This window comes from Labeo rohita, chromosome 17, assembly GCF_022985175.1.
Source record: "Labeo rohita strain BAU-BD-2019 chromosome 17, IGBB_LRoh.1.0, whole genome shotgun sequence".
NCBI classification, from domain to species: Eukaryota; Metazoa; Chordata; class Actinopteri; order Cypriniformes; family Cyprinidae; genus Labeo; species Labeo rohita.
Genome location: NC_066885.1, coordinates 28,187,553 through 28,205,971, shown reverse-complemented (window position 1 = coordinate 28,205,971; position 18,419 = coordinate 28,187,553). Strand labels below are relative to the sequence as shown.

The window sequence follows — 18,419 nt, the reverse complement described above, 5'->3', positions numbered from 1 at the left end:
AGAAATCCACGATGGGACTGAGCGCGAATAGCTTCAGCGATTCCTTATAGTACAAAATCGCTGTCAGTCAAAAGGAGACGCAATCTTTCGACAGACCCTCCAATCATCATGCAGAAGCTCGGAGTCCAGGCCAGCCCACTCCTCATTTGCTCCTCATTCACCCCCAGAGACGCTGAGCGTCCGTGGGCGGGACATAATCGCAGCGTTTATCCAATGACCGTCTAGTTTCAAAGCACTGAAAAAAACGTTCAAAGCAGCCCCATTGAAGTCAATGGACGCTGGGCTTCAACGGGGAAATGCACTGTGACGCTACGGGAATGTATGAGAAGAAAATCAAGTCAGCCGACCTGCTATATCTAACTGATTCTGAACGAACTCGTCTTTGAGATGAACGTTTTCTAACGCATTTTTAGTCAATAAAATGTTAATACAATAGTACATAATTTGACCATTAATTTTGTGACATTATAGGGGAAGCTGAGCTTCCCTTGCAGTCTTAAAGAAATCGCCACTGTTTGTAACCTGTTTAAGGAAAATGTGTGGGTCATTAAAAAATGGTCCCTTGGGATCAAACAAATAATGCCGTTTTTGTTCTGTTTTTTGTTCACTGTTTAATGTTTCTCATTTGCGAAAGCAGGGCAACTTTGCATTGGCACTAGTGTGACCATTTACAAAAGTTTGTCTGACTGGCAGAAAAATAGTCAACCAACCATTTAGTTATAGTCTAGAGCCCTAAAAAGGAGGCAGCAAAGCAAATAGTTCCAAACAAAGCTACAGTACAACCACTTCAACACGAAGCAGTAGTGTTTTGTTCCTGAATGTTTCAGTTTTTTTGAACAACTCAGTTGAGTAAGAACTCATTCATAAATCCTTTTTTGAAACAAATTGATTAAGTGAATAATTCAATAACTCATCTATACAGACATCCACTTAATTTGTTTCTGAATGAATCAGGATTTTGGAGTTAAATGACTATCCCATGAAAACAGTCCTTTGTTTCGTTCCTAATTTTTTTTTTTTTTCAAACATACTGATTGAGTGAATGATTCAATAACTCATCTATAAAGACAGACACATAGATTGTGTCTAAATGAATCTGCATTTTTGAGCTAAATGATTGAGAGAATAATTCAATGACTCTCCCATAAAAACAGTCTCTTGTTTCATTCCTGATTTTTTTCGAACTAATTGATTGAGTGAATGATTCAATAACTCATCTATAAAGACAGACAAGTAGATTGTTTCTAAATGAATCAGCAATTTTGAGCTAAATGATTGAGTGAATAATTCAATGACTCTTTCATAAATACAGTCCCTTGTTCCGTTCCTGAATGTTTTTTTTTTTCAAACAAACCGACTGAGTGAACAATTCAATGACTCTCCCATGAAGACAGTCCCTTGTTTAATGCCTGAATCGTTTTATTTTCAAATAAACTGATTCAATTAATGATTTAATAACTCATCTATAAAGACAGAAAATGATTCAGTAATTCTAAGCTAACCCTGCAAACATGTCCTTGCGGAGCATATGCTGGCTTTCTGGCACAGTGGGCAAGGGCCAGACCACACCAAACCTAAACAGGCTCAGTGCAGGCTTGTATAGGCGAGGCCCACAGCTTTGGGCTCACTGCAGGCTCTCTGTGAGCAGGCCATACTAGCGGACTGTATACATTAATCACATGATGGCCCAGTGTGGGCCAGCCCGTTCTTGCCTAGAGAAACTTTTGTATCCTTTGGGCCCATGCAGGTTTTTTTGTAGGCAGCCCTGTAATGCAACTAGGAGAATACAAACAACATTGACTGGTCATTCTTTAGCCACTTAGTTGAACTGGAATGGCTCAAACCAAAAGAGGCCATTTCATAACCTGTTGTTTCCTGCAGAGTTTCATTCTTACCTTAATCAAACACACCCAAGCATGCTAATTAACGTTTTCAGGATCATTAGAAAATCTCAAGTGGGTGAATTTGATCAAAGTTGGAGCTAAACTCTGCACAAAAGTGAATCTCAGCCATATTTGACATGTAACAGACATGAGCCTGTTAATAAGAATTTTGTATCATTTAGAGCCATTTAAAGCTGCATTTAAACTGCATTTTGGAAGTTCAAACTTGGGGGTACCATTGAAGTCTATTATATGGAGATAATTCCTGAATTATTTTTTTCTCAAGAAACGTAATTTCTTATTTACTGAAGAAAGAAAGACACAAACATCTTGGATGACAAAGGGGTGAGTAAATTATCTGTAAATTTTTGTTCTGGAAGTGAACTTCTCCTTTAAGACAGTGTATCTGTATGCATTTTAGAAGAACTCTGTATTGGTGAGGTCGGCACATTATGGTCCAGTTTGAATATGGATTTTTTCGATGTGGAACCATAGTCTGGACTATTTTTGACTTCTTGGTTAGGAAGAGTCTGGTATTTGAGAGCTGTGGCGTGTTTTCATTACAAGAGGTTGGATTATTCATTTGCTACCAACCAACTTCAGCTATGGACAGTGTTTGGACATTAATGTACTACAGATATGACTTTTGCACACATCAACTTCACATACCAAAATCCTACAATCATACATTGCTTTGTTTGCTTTCTTTTGTTTTTTTGTACTTTCGTGTATTTACATTTTTGGCATAATGTACCTGTATTAACCTGAATTTAATATTTTCTATTTTGTATTTAATAAATCCATTGATTTGAAATCGCTTTGACTACTGTACATTTTTGACAATATAGACATTGGTTTTGTGGTGACTGCATCCATTTCCGATGTATAATAACTGTTTTCCCCAAAGTTACAGTAGCTGAAAAGTATTTAAAGGGAAACAAATGTATTGTTGTAGATTAATAGTGCAGACCTAGTGAATAGTGTGGGCCTAGTGTTGGCTTCCTGGGGGCTAAGTAAAGGCTGCCCATGCAGGGCCAGTCATAAGAGACCAACGTTTTGCCAATGAGCAAAGTCTCAGCGGCTCTGCACTGGCAGGCTTGTTTGCAGGGAAATGATTGAGTGAATAATTCAATGACTCTCTTAAAAAGACAGTCCCTTGTTTCATTCCTAAACTTTTTTTTTTTTTTTCGAACAAATTGATTGAGTGAATGATTCAATATCTATAAAAACAGTCACTTGTGTTTTTAATTTGACCTAATAAATTATTCAGTTTCTGAAATGTGCAAATATAGACAGCACTCTTGAAATGCTGTTTGTCCAATCAGATTCGGTTACTACAACTAACTGTAGTTTAATGAGCTGTAAAACACTGACTGACTTGGTCTTAATGGGGCAGTTCTTACTAAGTGCAGTTTCTAGCCATTGTCAAACCTCACAGTGCTGCTTCACATTCCGCGTGGGAAAAGTTTGCCCATGTTATTGAGTTCATCATTTGACGTTATCACTGAGGATTCTACGTGTTGTTTCTGTCTAGTTGTCAACCAGCAGCCCCGGCAGACACACAGTTATAGAGTCTGACACATACTGTCACACTGTCGAAGTCACACCGTTGGTGTGTTCACAGATGTGACTTCAACAACTAATAATAAACTTCACAGCACCTCAAACTGAGAGATGAATCTTATGAGTTCTTAACAATGTCAACTCTTTGGTACAAAAAAGAAATCTTTCTTATTGCAATACGCTATTGCTCAAAACACTCACCTGTCCATCAAGGTCAAAGGCAAGACAGGCGATACCATGTGTGTGCATGTCCTTCAATATGGACACCGTCTGCACAGTATACGAGTCCCACACACAGATATACGGCTCCTTTCCGACCTGTCCTGTGGCCACCAGCACTCGCTCTGGATGCAGGGCTAAACTGTGGAAAGAGAATTACAATGAAGTTAAGATATTTAAAAGCCAATTAATCATTAAAATATCTGTCCATGTTGTGAAGCAGTTTGGATGATTGAATTACAAATACATTTCCAATGCGTTTCGGATAGCATTTACACCTTTTCACTTCAAGACTGGATAACTATCCGTTCAAAGAAAACACATGAAGTAGCCAAGTGTTTATCTAAAGTGATCAAGTCTCTTCAGAATAATTGGACTAAACCTCTCAATTCATATGGATTAGTTTTATGATCTCTTTATGACCTTTTTGAAGCGTTAAAGTGGTAGTTGCATATATTGTCAACAGAGTGACAGAAATCTCTCAGATTTCATTAAAGTCTTACAGGTTTGGTATGACATGAGGGTGAATAAATTATGACAGAATTTTCATTTTTGGGTGAACTGTGCTTTTAATAATAATACATCTAGTACTGTGGCACAGACATTTGAAGGTAATACTGTGAATGAGTACTGAGGTTTGTTACTCTAAAGTAACAGAAGAACATGTTAAGTATTTACAATGGGAAAGCACACTTGGAATCCACTGGCCAAAATTTGCTAACTGGCCATTCTGCCATTACACTCTCCAGAAATGCATCATTAAATATTTGATGATTGTCCCATTCGAAATCCAGCTTTGAATTATACAGATAACTGATAAAAAAGCTTTTAAGAGGGGGTGTAGGATTGTGGCCAGCTATAGTAAGACGAGCTTTCGCTGATTATCATTTCCCACAGTCAGGAGTGAAAGTGAGAGAAGGGCTTTTAGTTATCAGAGATAATCTGGAGAACACGCTATCTTCTGCAACCTAAGACTCGTGAGGCTCAGATAAAGTCTGTCAACACAGCATGTCCTGTGTGTTTCAGTTGTATTTATTCCGTTCCTTCTATGTTTTAAAATAAGCTTATATTTTTATCCCACAGCATGAAGCATAATCCATAACAATGCTCCAGTGCAGAAATGGAATAGATGTGATGTGGAAAAATCAGGTCATCATGGTTCATGTAGCAGTTTTCACTCTAACCATCACACTAGACCACCAAATTCATTCGGCTTGCCTTCACATGCCCTAGGAAATCCTAGAGGCATCCAAATGTTGTGTAACATCTGTCCAGCGTTACTACACTCTCTCTCCTTCATGCACACATACACCCTTTTCCATATTTATTAGCAGTATAAAGGCAGTCACACACCAGATAAGAAGCGCAGTGGTTAATCTAATAGCCAAACGTACAAGAGTTCACTTTAAGAATGAACAAAAGTTTGGTGTTTGAAAAAACAAAAACTGAGCAAAACAGTCATAAGAGGTCATAATGACTGTCAGGCTTTGGATGTTGATCAATTTGATTATCATTCTGAATCCAGTTTAGTCTTTTTCAGTGTTTTGTTCAAAATATATATTTTTTATTTCTTTATTTTTTATTTATGAAACTTTCCCACATTCAAGTATTTATAAAAAAGAGTGCATGAAGCTAGAATAAAATGTTTTTGTTTACAAGCAGATGCCCTGTTCTTTCTTTTGAAGTTTTGTATGTTCAGATATTTATATGACAAAAAATATACAAAAATAATACCTAAATAGGAACACAGTAGTATACTTAAAGAATGAAGAAAACTTACGAGTATACCTAAAGTATGAAACTACTAAACTAGTAGTTTATTGAGACTACCCTTCAAGTGTACTTAAAAATGCTAAAAGTATTTAATTAGTAAACTATCAGTAAACCTATAAGTTCACTTTTAGTATAGTTGCAGTACAAATTAAAAACTTAGATGTAAACTAGTTGTGTACTCAAAGTTTACTACTGTTATACTTGAAGTATACTTAAAAGTATACTTTTATATACTTAGTACTTATACTTTATATATTTAGTCCCAAATTGTATTGAAATAGTACACTTACAAGTATACTACTAGTACACTGATATTTGCATACTATATAAAGTAAACTTAAAAATATACCTGAATTTTACATAAGTATATTTAAAATAAACCTGAACTATACTACTTTTTGGTAAGGAACAGAAAGAAATATTTTGCTAAAAGATGCATAATATTATGTACATTAACAATGATTTGCCTTACCAAATAAAAGTATACTTCGAGTTTATTTTATTAAGTGTACTTAAGTAAAGTTCAAATATATTTTTAAGTATACTTTATGTAGTAAGTATACAAATATCAGTGTACTAGTAGTATACTTGTAAGTGTATTATTTTAGTACTCCCTGTGACTAAATTGGCCCACTTTCTAGTTTATAAAAGTATACTTTTAAGTATACTTTAAGTATAACAGTAGTAAACTTTTAGTACACAACTAGTTTACATCTATGTTTTCAGTCTGTACTGCAACTACACTAAAAGTGATTGTATTAGTATACTGATAGTTCACTAATTAATACTAGTAACGTTTTTAGTACACTTTGAAATATATTCCCAGTAAACTACTAGTTTAGTAGTTTTATACTGCAAGTATGCTCATAAGTTTTCTTTAAGTGAACTTTACATTATACTTCAAGTATAATACTATGTCCCTATTTAGGTATTAATTTGTATATGTTTTGTTATATGAAAATCTGAACATACAAAACATTAAAAGAAAGAACAGGGTATCTGCTTGAAAACATTTTATTCTAGCTTCACGCATTCTTTTATATAAACACTTGAATGTGGGTAAGTTTCATATTTAAGAAAAAATAAAAAATATTTTGAACAAAAAGCTGAAAAAGACTATGCATTGGATTCAGAGTGATAATCAAAACGTAGAAGGAGTCAATCAACTCTCCAAAGCTTGACAGTCATTATTACCTCTTCATGGGTCGACATTTTATTCCACAATATTACACAGTTTTGATGATGTTTAATTTTTGATGATTGTGTTAGATTACATGTGGAAGCATCTGTTGTTTCTGTTTCTTCTTCGCTTGTGTTTTGGAAATTCTGTACAGGATATGTGTAATAGCCCCCCTATCGTATAACAATAAAAACATGGATTTTAGGAGCACAAGTATAGCTCAAATATATTTAGACTTTTTCAAGTGTAAGTCAAGTTTACTTAAATGTCATTTTAAGTATACTTCTGAGAAGTGCATAAAGCACATTTCTGAGAAGTACATGAAAAGTAAACTGAAAGTATACTTTCCCATTTTTAGTGTACTAATAGCACACTTGAATAAAGTTCTTTTTCGTAAGGGTGGTCACCGTGGATATTGTATTGCATTCCACTGCACTGTTTTTCTCTTGTTTTTCTATATACTTTCTATATGTATTTTCTATATATTGCAAATGACACAGCATTCTAAAAACAAAGTGCCTAAAATAAGTTCCATTTTTAAAAAATGCCTCACTAGATCTAGTGCTGCACTGCACATTTTTTGTGTAATGGCCTCTAACTGTACACTGAATCCATAAACCATTCGACTGTTGGAAGAGAACATAATTGCAGCATAACAGAAGTGCTTGTTCCCTGTCAGTTTTGGTTTGGTTTGGTTTAGTAGATGTTTCCATGGACTGCATCAGGAATCAAGAAAGGCATTACGTAAATACTCTTTCTAACTGTCCTTTTTATGGTAAATTTGCATAGTCCTGTCAGTACAATGTATTTTAATATTCTGCAGTAGAATTCACAAGGAAGGCCACCGCTGAGTAGTCTACTCTGAAACTGTAGTTATAAAAATATATAATATAAAATACAATTTATTGAAGCAATTTAATAAGTATGATATATTTTTATAAATGAAGAGTTCAGATGCAAAAGCCTCTAAATCCATCTGACATCTTTCTCTAAAAAATGCATTTTTATCAGGCTCCGATATATAGGTTTCTATGTAAGTACCTGTACTTCTAATTGGGCTGAGGCTAGGATTTTAGCAAGTTTGAAGTAAAAGAATTTGATGGACGTATTATATGTGTCGAGAGCATTCACTCAGTATCATTATCTCATTTTTGACCGAGATGGCTTTTAGGGGGGTTTGCATCTGAGCTCTTCACATTACAGCTGAAGATCTTTCCCCGAACCCGACAGGACCCGACGGGTTCGGACTTAATTTATATCATTTTACACGGGCTCGGGCCAGGCACAGGCTTGCGCGGTAAATGAGCGGTCATGCGATGCGTTTCGATTAGCACGAGAAAGATGCGAAAATGGATGTTGAGGAGGTGAAACGGAGGCTTGCCTCTGGCGAATACGTTTTGGCAAAATTTACAAAATTAGCCAGATCAGTACTATGCATCCCGGCCAGTAGCAGCAGCAGTGAAAGGGTGCTCAGTGCTGCTAGACGCACCATCAGTGAGCGCAGGACCGCACTAAAGCCATCTACCATGGATTCAATAAATTTCCTCCACAAAAACATGTAGCTTAATCTTGGTGAGTAAAGGTTTTTCAAATTAGAACTAAATATTAATTGAGTCCTAAATGCATAATGTAGACAGAGTATATAGGCTAATGTTGGCATTATTCTTTTATTAAATTTCAGCTGCTATTCACCGTCGTGTTGAGGCCGGATTGTGGAGAGAAGTACCGAAGCAAATCCCACGGATCCTTTATCTTAATTTCGTTATTGCCAAATACCCATCTTAATTTAGAATTTATCTTAATTTAATTTGTTAAGAAAGAGGCCTATTTAGAGTGCTGAGATGTAACGATGTTACATTGGACTTATTTTATTTCTTTGTTCGTCATGAATAAATTATGTTAAAACATGTATAAATGACTCATTCTTGACAAAAGGCAAAAGAGCTGTGTGTTTGCGCATATTCGAATAATGTCGGGCTGTAAACGGGTTCGGGCTTTTAAAAAGCCGTCAATCAAAATGTACTTGTCGGGCTCGGGCCGAATTCTGTCGGGCTCGGGCACTGTCGGGCCTAACTTTTAAGGCCGATTACAGCTCTACTTCACATATTATTATCACTACTGTGCTGTTATTGTTTTTTTTTTTTGCTATATTTAACAGCAAGGGTAATAACTGGGGTCACAGCTTGACACCTGAACAACTAATTTACACTAAATACAATTTAGTGAAAATGCCCTCTTTTTTTAAATGACTCATTTATAAAGACAATGCCTTGTTTCATTTCTAAATAACCTTTTTAAACAAATTGATTAAGTGATTGATTCAATAACTCATCTGTAAAGACAAACAATTTGTTTCTGAATGAATCAGCATTTTATAGTTAAATGATTAAGTGAATAATTCAATGACTCTCCCATAAAGACAGCCCCTTGTTTCATTCCTGATTGAGTGAATCAGGTTCGGTTCATTAACTTAGCTATAAAGACAGACACGTAACTGAATCACTATTTTGAGCTAAATGATTGAGTGAATAATTCAATGACTCTCCCATAAAGACAGTCCCTTTTTTCATTTATGAATTTTGTTTTTTGAATAGATGGAGTGAATGATTCAGTAATTCATCTATAAAGACAGACGCTTAATTTGTTTCGACTGAATCACTATTTTGATTCATTTGAGTGACTAATTAAACGATTCTCCCATGAAAGACAGTCCTTCGTTTCATTCCTGTATGAGTTTTTATTTTTTCAAACAAATTGACTGAGTGAATGATTCAATATCTCATCCGTTAAAGACAACAAAAAGCAATATATAAATTTGCCAACGGCATTAGAGCAGAGTGATAATAACTAATAATAAAATAATTTCCATTAAAGAAGCGCTATTTTTTTTAACCACAACTTTTGAGAAACAACAACAAAATTTAAAAACTTAACAAACAAAATAAAATAAATTGTTTTGCAATAATAAATAAGCTACATGAATGTAAATATTTAGAAAATATTCTAAATATTTATATATTATTTTTCTTAAAATAATGAATTAAAATGTATCAAAACATTATACTGATATTTTTGTAGTGTGTAAATATTTCATATTTCTTTATATTTGTATAGTCAGACATAGTGAATATTAATTCAAATTAATGTCAAGAGGCCATTCAATGACTACCTACACACTTTTTCTACAGTTACATATATTGTGCACTCTTGAATGCTAATGATGTGAAAATATCTGGGAAAGTAGCAGCCTATTTTCACTGAAATGGCCAGAATACAGTACTGTTTTTTTTTTCTATTAATTTAGCTTAAGATGGCAGAGGGTTATTTATTAGCACATTTTTCTGTCTGATAGGATCAGCTCACTTGGCAGTATGTCATAAAGGTAGCGTTTTGTCATGCTACGCTAATCCTTGTTGGAAGTAAGAGCTCATTACTGGAAAAGCTACACCACTATGAAAACATTATGAATTACTGTCACGCTACTGTTGCTACTTTTAGCTTCTCCTCAACAGTGTTTGAAACTCTGAAGAGCAGAGGGTGAGTTGAGGTGGATGTGATGTTGAAAAAAGGCTGTTTTTTATCAGCTCTATGTACGGAACTTCTATTTGGAGCTCAATGAAAAAGATTTCTTTGGCGCTGTTTGAAACCATGCTCATCCAGGCTTTTGAATTGTCCAAGAGACACAATTTCACCAACAATTTAACATTGACTATCTGTCAAAATGTCTCCCTCTTCTTGAGGGAGTTATGGTGCTTGTCTCTTCTGCTCTTAATGGTGTGTGTGTGTGTGTGTGTTTATATTCAGCAAGAGTCTCCAGCTCCCGCAGTCTGAGCCTTCAGATGAAGCTTTTTAAGCCTGCCAGGGTGATTGTGCTTGGCAGTGAGGAGGAGTGACTACATTAAAGCCCTGAGGGAGCTGTACCGCTCATGAACATCACTGTGTGTCTGCCTTGTCTGTCTTTCTTAATCTGCCTCTCTTGCTCCCAGATTCTCCTTTCTCTTATACCTGGTCTCTCTTTCTACACCAGTAATTCATTCTCAACCAGGGGTACAAGTACTTGAGTAGTACTTTGGCTTTCTTAAACCTATTATACCAAGCACAAATTATGACTTTAAAATAAAAATATTAGCACTGAAATAAGATTAAAACCTATTCTTGTGTATGTCTACATTTATATAATTTAACATTTTACATATTTATATTTATATTTTATTTATAACTTCATTCATGACTTCACTCACTTCCTTACAAAATAAACAAAATAATATATATATACTTTTGTCAGTTAGTTTGGGCTACATGTATTTGATATGCATATGAATACCTGTGTTATTTTAGTATTATTTATATAATATAGTATTTATTCATATTTTTATATTTTAAGTTTTTATTTTAATTTAAATTAGTTTTTTTTTTACTTACATTTTTCACTTTTAAGTAAGTCTTTCATCAATTTAAATTTATTTTAAAAAAATTTTTATCAATACATTTTTATTTCTTAACTTAATTTACTTTATTTTACATAATTGCCAAGGCAACATTTCTCTTTTTTTACGTTTCTTAAGTTTTTCTCCTAATACTTCGTATTTTATTTTACTGCCGCAAAATGCAGTTATAAAGTAACAGATTAAATATTTGTGGACAAAAGCAATTTACCGGCATGACTGTCTTTTTACTTTGAAATTAAAATCATTCTAATAAAGACCATACTATTCTGATAATGCTAAATGATAATCAGTCAAAAGAAACACATTTTTGCACTGCATTATTTTATGTTTATATAAATCCGTGCTTCCGTGTGGCTTCCTGCACATCCCTGCTGTGAAGGAACCCTCGAGCCAGTCGCCAGCCCTTATTCCTCTCTCTGTGGATTACATAATCTCACATAACTGAAAATAGAGCAAAGGCACTAAGCCACAGCACAACTCTCCATCATAGCGCAGCCTTTCTCTCAGTATGAATGAAAAATCATTTCATATGGCAAAGACATAAATAATTGATGCAATTTGTATCCATAATTGACCTGAAAAACCCCACATCTTCAGAGGGGTTTAAAAATCCTTCAAATGACTTACAGTGAGACTACTCGAGAATCTCTGTTTCACTCTGGGAGAGGAATTCTCTATGAATTGTGTCTGCTAACAGGGTCATGTATTTCCATACATTGTCTGCATGCTAATTCATTGAAGGATTTATGCAAAATTCATAACAGCGCAAACTTGCCAAATTGGGTGCTGCAAAGTCGTGCTAAGGGGTAGACAAAAAATTAAGATAAATTAGGGGAAATTTTAATGCAAAGTTATGCTGCCCTCATGTGCTATTGAAAATGTCCTATTTCCCACTTATGAAATTGTGATTATGAGCTTGTCGCAAGTGCTGTTGTCAGAAAGAATAAAACGTTATAATAGGTTGATAACCATAAACATTCACACGCTAGATAGTCCTGGAATTTTGCTCAAATACACTTTTATTTCACTGTTTATAAAATGTACAACATGCTTCAAATGATTGTTCATATATATAAATAGGCACTATTTTCACAATAAGACAATGTAGGCTGCGTTTACACTGGCAGAAAAAAATCTGATTTTTTTGCCCACATCTGACATAGATCGGAATTTGATGCACACGTGTAAACAAAAATCTGCACGAGATCCGATTTTTTTTTGCATCCGATCTGAGCCGTTTCCAAATGTGGTTTTAAATCAGATACATATCTGATATCTGGACATCTGACCTACGTCTAAACACGCATATCCGATTCTCCATGTCAGTTACGTTACTGTTCTACGACAGGTTGCATAATTTCCCACTGGGCTGCGTTTGCGAGACGTGCCTCAGGAAAAAGCATTCCGGAAAGCGAATAATTAAACAAAGAAAGTGAAAGCACTCGCATAGAAACTCAAAGCTAGTCTTGTTTGCGCAAAATTTTTTTTTGCATTTCCTTTTTTGTCGAAGGCTCAACGTTGTAAAAAAACAATGCATAAAAAGCAATCTGATGTAGTGTGAGTGAATCAGAATGTAGCTCCTCAAATAAACACTTTTCAATAATTTTCACATTTAATTTTTATCACTACAGCGATTGTTTAATTGTGCAGGAGAAATTTTTGACCCTTTATTTTGAATTTGAAATGCCAAGACATAAAATCAGATGAATCATGGCATCACAATTTCCCCTATACATTGTTAGATAAATACGTAGAGTAAAGGTACTTGCACACACGAAATTCTCTTCCGAAATTTCCGAAATTCAGCCTTACGTTGTGTTTATCACGTTTACACACTGCCTCTGAAACTTTTGTCTATCATAAAACAAATTGGATCGGGTTCAATTTTCTTTGTTTTTCACATCCGAAAAAAAAATGCATACGAAAATTTCAGACTTTCGGACCTTAAAGGAGAAGTCCACTTCCAGAACAAAAATTTATAGATAATGTACTCATAAATTTTTGTTCTGGAAGTGGACTTCTCTTTTAAGACCAGGATAAAAACTCACAGTACACTAAGGGTTAAAGTACAAAAGTGCTGCTACAGTGTACAGGTGCGTACCAGCCAGTGTTCGAGCACTGGTTTCATCATTTTTTCATAGCCCACCTCAACTGCATGCTGACACTTCTGTGTGAAAGGCTGCGCAATGTGCACATTGCAGTTACATACACAGATGTGCGCGGGCATGGATTTTTGCATGCATGGGTCAGTTTGTCTTTGGTTAAACTGCGATGCTTTTACAAGCGTTGATTCGATTGTTGCATACAGATAATTCATTTATTTCAGGATTATCAGTTAAAATGAATACACTGACAATAAAGTAAATGATAACTCAAACTTGAGATTTTACTGGGGCACAGCAGATTTTTATTAAGGCACGTGCAAAGATGTTCATTTCTTTCTTTCTTTAGTCGAAAAAGAAATGAAGGTTTTTGAGGAAAACATTCCAGAATATTTCTCCACATAGTGGACTTCAATGGTGATCAACGGCTTGGAGGGCTCTACACCAGTGGTTCTCAACTCCAGTCCTCAGGGCCTCTGCTCTGCTCTGCACATTTTGTATGTGTTCCTCATTTAACGCACCTAATTCAGATCATCAGCTCGTTTGGAGAAAGATCCATGAACTGAACTAACTGTGTCAGATTCGGAACCATACAAAATGTACAGAGCAGTGGGCCCAGAGGACTGAAGTTGAGAACCACTGCTCCACACAAACCCAGGTGAGGAATAAAGTCTTATCTAGCAAAACTGAAAAAAAAAGTCTTATAAGTGATTTATCTGTACACATCATTTTTTCTAATTCATGTACCCTTGTAATCTTCAATCAAAACATTAACTTAGACTCCTCCTCACAACAGTATCATTTAATTGATGGACAAAGCCAAGTACAAGCTTTTTTTTTGTCCCAATCAATATTTCACTTGGATATACATCAAAACAGAGAAAAAAACAGCACAACTTGTGTTTTATGCCAGGTTTAAATATTTTTATAGCTGCCTTTAAATTTTAGAAAGTGTGTCCTTTGGAAGGGAACCAACATATTTGGCAAAAACTGGCCAAACCCCTAGTGTACATGATCACAGAAGCAGTTACTAATCTAATGAAGATCAAATGACTGACATATATTCAGACAAGTATGCTAGAAAGAGATCTACTGCATCTTTCACAAACTGGAACTCAGAACCGGCCTGCAAGATGGGGAATTTTGTAGTCGCATATAAATAAACATACTCAAACTCATTCTTCTCCCCTTTGTGAGTCAAATTGGTGTCATCAGTCTGTTGAATCTGTTTCTAGATGCACAGACAGGGTCAGCTCGAGCCCATGGATTACAGCGAGGGTCTGTTTAGCCTTCACGACACTTAGTAAGTATGTGTTTGCCCCCAGCCTGTCTCATTAGCAGGAAGATGGAAGGATTAACTCCAAATTTCTCATTCAATCCTGCCCAGGGGACAGATGGGTCAAATCTATGTGTTGTCTTCAAAACAAACACTTCCAAAAACACAGTTTGGCACTCGCTCTAAGTGTCTGTCTGTGACCGAGGCTGAGCTGTCAGGGAACAGATTAAAACGTGAATTAGATTTTTACGTTGTCTGATGGAAATGTGAGAGCTGCTTTTCTGTGTGATGTCATTATGCTAGAGCGGTTGCCAGGCTGATGCAATGAGGACTCCTTTTTATGAGCAATGCACAGATATTAAACTGTTTAATAGCTGAAAATGAGTTTGATGTTTATGGTCAATAACCAAAAGGTTAATAAAGGCCTTTTGAACTGTATCAATGTGTTTGTGTAGGACAAATATCCTTATTAAAACTTTATAAACCATAATCTCTAGCTTCTGCTAATTATCATACATGCATTCAAGAGAAAGTGGTGTTCAAGTGGATGACGTAGGCGTAGCGTGAGCTCCGGTGAGAATATGCTAGTCTCGTGAGAACCAAGTTTTCCTTACAGCAATAGAAAACCTCTTGGCCTTTATCAAAATCCTCTGTCATTTTTCTTCACAAATCCTCATTTTGTACATCTAATTCATGACCGGTGTTTTGTTTTGCTCTCTCCTCTGCGCTTCTGCGATTGTTACTTCTTAGCTTACGCTGCGTCTACGTCCTATGTCATCCGCTGGAACAAGAGAAAATAATAGTTGAATTTATAAAAATTACCCTGTTCAAGTTTACATACACTTGATTCTTAACACTGTGTTATTACCTGAATGATCCACAGCTGTTTTTTTGTTTAGTGGTAGTTGTTCATGAATCCCTTGTTTGTCCTGAACTGTTAAAGGTGCAATAGGTGATTGTCTTCAGGAACATTTTTTGTTATGCTGGCTGAAAGTCTCTTTACATCCCAACAGCAATTATTAAGTTAAGTGGTCTAAATGTATTTATATGTATTTATTAGGGGTGTAATGGTACGCAGATGTCATGGTTCAGGGGTCACGATTCTATAAGATTTCGGTACAATGGAAAAAAAACCTACTATGCTAGGTTTCTTCTCATTTATTTTAAACAGACAGTAGTACAAATTACATTTTTTTTCCACCTACATGTCAAAATACTAAATGATATCATATTATATAAATATTATATATTAATGTCATATATAGGCTATAAAATCTGCAGTACATGTATACATACAAGGAATAAATACTTGATAGACAAGGAAAAAAACAGTGCGAAACGTAACGTAGCCTATATTTGCTGAGTTTCAGTTCCGTTTTGTGACAGAAAGGAAACTCAAATAGCAGAAAGCATCATTCTATTTGTTTTTTGTTTAAGTTGATTTTGCTGGTATGAGGAAAATTGAAGTAATCACGTCGGCGCACACAAACACAAAACATATCAGTTCCAGGCTTCTAACACTGCTAACTTGACAGCTCAGTTGGAATATTTGGATTTGTGCCGAATGAGAGAGGTAGGATACACGAGCACAAAGCTCCATTTCGCAGACAGTTCAAATTATACTCTGTTGTCAGTGAGAGACGCGTTCAGAATCAGCACATGATCACTGTCTAGTGCGCTTTGTTTTCGAGTGTGCAGCTCCTGGCATTCACTGTTCTTCTGCTGGTGGTTATCAAACAGAGTTGCATTACTGCGGGCGCCCCCTTCTGGATTGAGGGTGAATTTCCTGTATTCGTTGTAAGGCCTCAGGCACCGAACCGAGATGCCCGTACTGTGACCGTTCGGTACGAATATGTGTATAGTTGCACCCCTAGTATTTATATATTCTGTGAAAGGTGTAGGACCAAGAAACGTTCGTCCAGTCAAAATGCTCGGTCCGACTATTACGATAGGCTGTCATACCTGCCTGTAAACATATGTATTTGCACACTGCTGCGCACCCTGTTCGCGCAGACAGCATATGTCATCAGCACTCCCCATGTATGTGGACGAGTGTGTCGACGCGTGAGGTGCTTTATTAAACTCAGGGAAAATCCGCCATCTTCTCGTCTCCCGTGCATTATTAGCACCTCACAGTTTTCCTGTCTGAGATGTTTAACATTCCGGGGGGTGAAAACTTTTGAACAGAATGGAGATTCTTATTTTGCCTAAAATATATATATATATATATATATATATATATATATATATTTTTTTTTTTTTTTTCATTTAGTACTGCCCTTCAGAAGCTACAGGAGATACTTACATGTTTCCCAGAAGACAAAATAAGTTACATTTACCTTGATCTTTAAATTCAAAAAGTTTTCACCCCCCGGCTTTTAATGCCTGGTGTTTCTTTCTGGAGTGTTTGAATCTTCTGTAATAGTTGCATATGAGTCCCTCAGTTGTCCTCGGTGTGAAAAGATGAATCTCAAAATCATACAGTCATTGTTGGAAAGGGTTCAAATACACAAAAATGCTGAAAAAACAAAGAATTTGTTGGACCTGAAGGATTTTTCTAAAGAACAGCGGCCAGTTTAACTGTATAGGACAAACAAGGGACTCATGAACAACTATTACTAAACAAAAAACGTACGTAACTTTTGAACAGGGTCATTTTTATATATTCAATTATTATTTTCTCTTGTGGACTATATGTAAACATCTTTTATGTGAAATATCTTATTCAGCTCAGTACTAAATAAAAAATAACATGCATTTTGTATGATCCCTCTTACTTTGGTAAAATAATTAACATTTTGCAGATTCTGCAAGGTGTATGTAAACTTTTGACCTCAACAGTAGCAATACCACAAATATTGTTTAATATGTAGACTTTGGATTTTTTGTTTTTAATAACAATAGTGTTAAACTATAGTACAGGGGTGGCGAACGTCGGTCCTGGAGAGCCGCAGCCCTGTATAGTTTTGCAGTTAACGCTAATTAAATGCACCTGAAAAAGCTACTCAATATCTGAAGGGTTACTAGAAAGCAACAGGCAGGTGAGTTTTAATTAGGGTTGGAGCTGAACTCTGCAGGGCTACAGCTCTCCAGGACCGGAGTTCGCCACCCCTGATATAGTGCTTCGAATGGTATCAGTAAAGTCATACATCAAAGTAATGTGAATTTAATCATTACTTAACAAGAACTACTTGCTCTCTAAACACCTTCCAGATACAAACTGTACTAATACAAGAATGTGTTCCTCAGTGACTAGATATAGCTAGTTAGAGATCTCTCTGCATATAAATGCTGTGATTTTCTGCTTAGATTTGATATAATCAGATGCCACAAACCCACACGCTATGTGGGCTCAGAGGAACTTACTCTCTGTAGTATTTCATCATACAATGACCTGCCAATTTCAGCTCAAACATGTGAATGTTTAATAATAAATGATATGAAAATCTGGAGCTTCTGCTTTTTGTAAATGTGAAAATAACTAACCTGTCAATTTGAGTAAATGTGTCATTCGAGGAAAACATGATATTAAACGAGGTTTATATATTAGCATTTTTGGTCATTTGAATTTCAGTAATTTTTATTAGATACTTTTATTAGATATTTATTTTACAGTGCCCTTGTTGTACATTACATGTACTTAATTTAATGAATTATTACTAAAAGTAAATTATGCATAATTAACCCAAATCTACAAAATCTTGCCGGACAAAAATGGTCAATTGGGAACATTTTTTCCCCTTACATGAAACACCTGATCATGCAGATTCCTATTGGAATGACTCAATTTTGCCTGTGAAATTTCATCGTGCAATGGTAAATGTTATCATGAATTTAGTAAGGGAGATGACATGACATGTAAATTGCTCTCTATGTGACTGAATATTAAATCTGCCTCTCAGTGATCAAGATATCCAACAAACCATCAAAATCTCTTTTCGTGTTTCACTCTAAAAGATCTAGCTCTCTCTCTCT

General features: G+C 35.5%; 1 protein-coding gene across 4 annotated transcripts in view; it reads right to left on the bottom strand.

Moving 5' to 3' along the window:
* Positions 1-18,419, bottom strand: part of eml5 (EMAP like 5) — a 128,942-nt gene that overhangs the window by 86,986 nt on the left and 23,537 nt on the right. For all 4 annotated transcript variants that reach the window (XM_051133784.1, XM_051133785.1, XM_051133787.1 and 1 more), the window contains exon 2: positions 3,648-3,807. In XM_051133784.1, the coding sequence (XP_050989741.1) occupies positions 3,648-3,807 (160 nt within the window). The remainder of the gene's footprint in view (positions 1-3,647; positions 3,808-18,419) is intronic.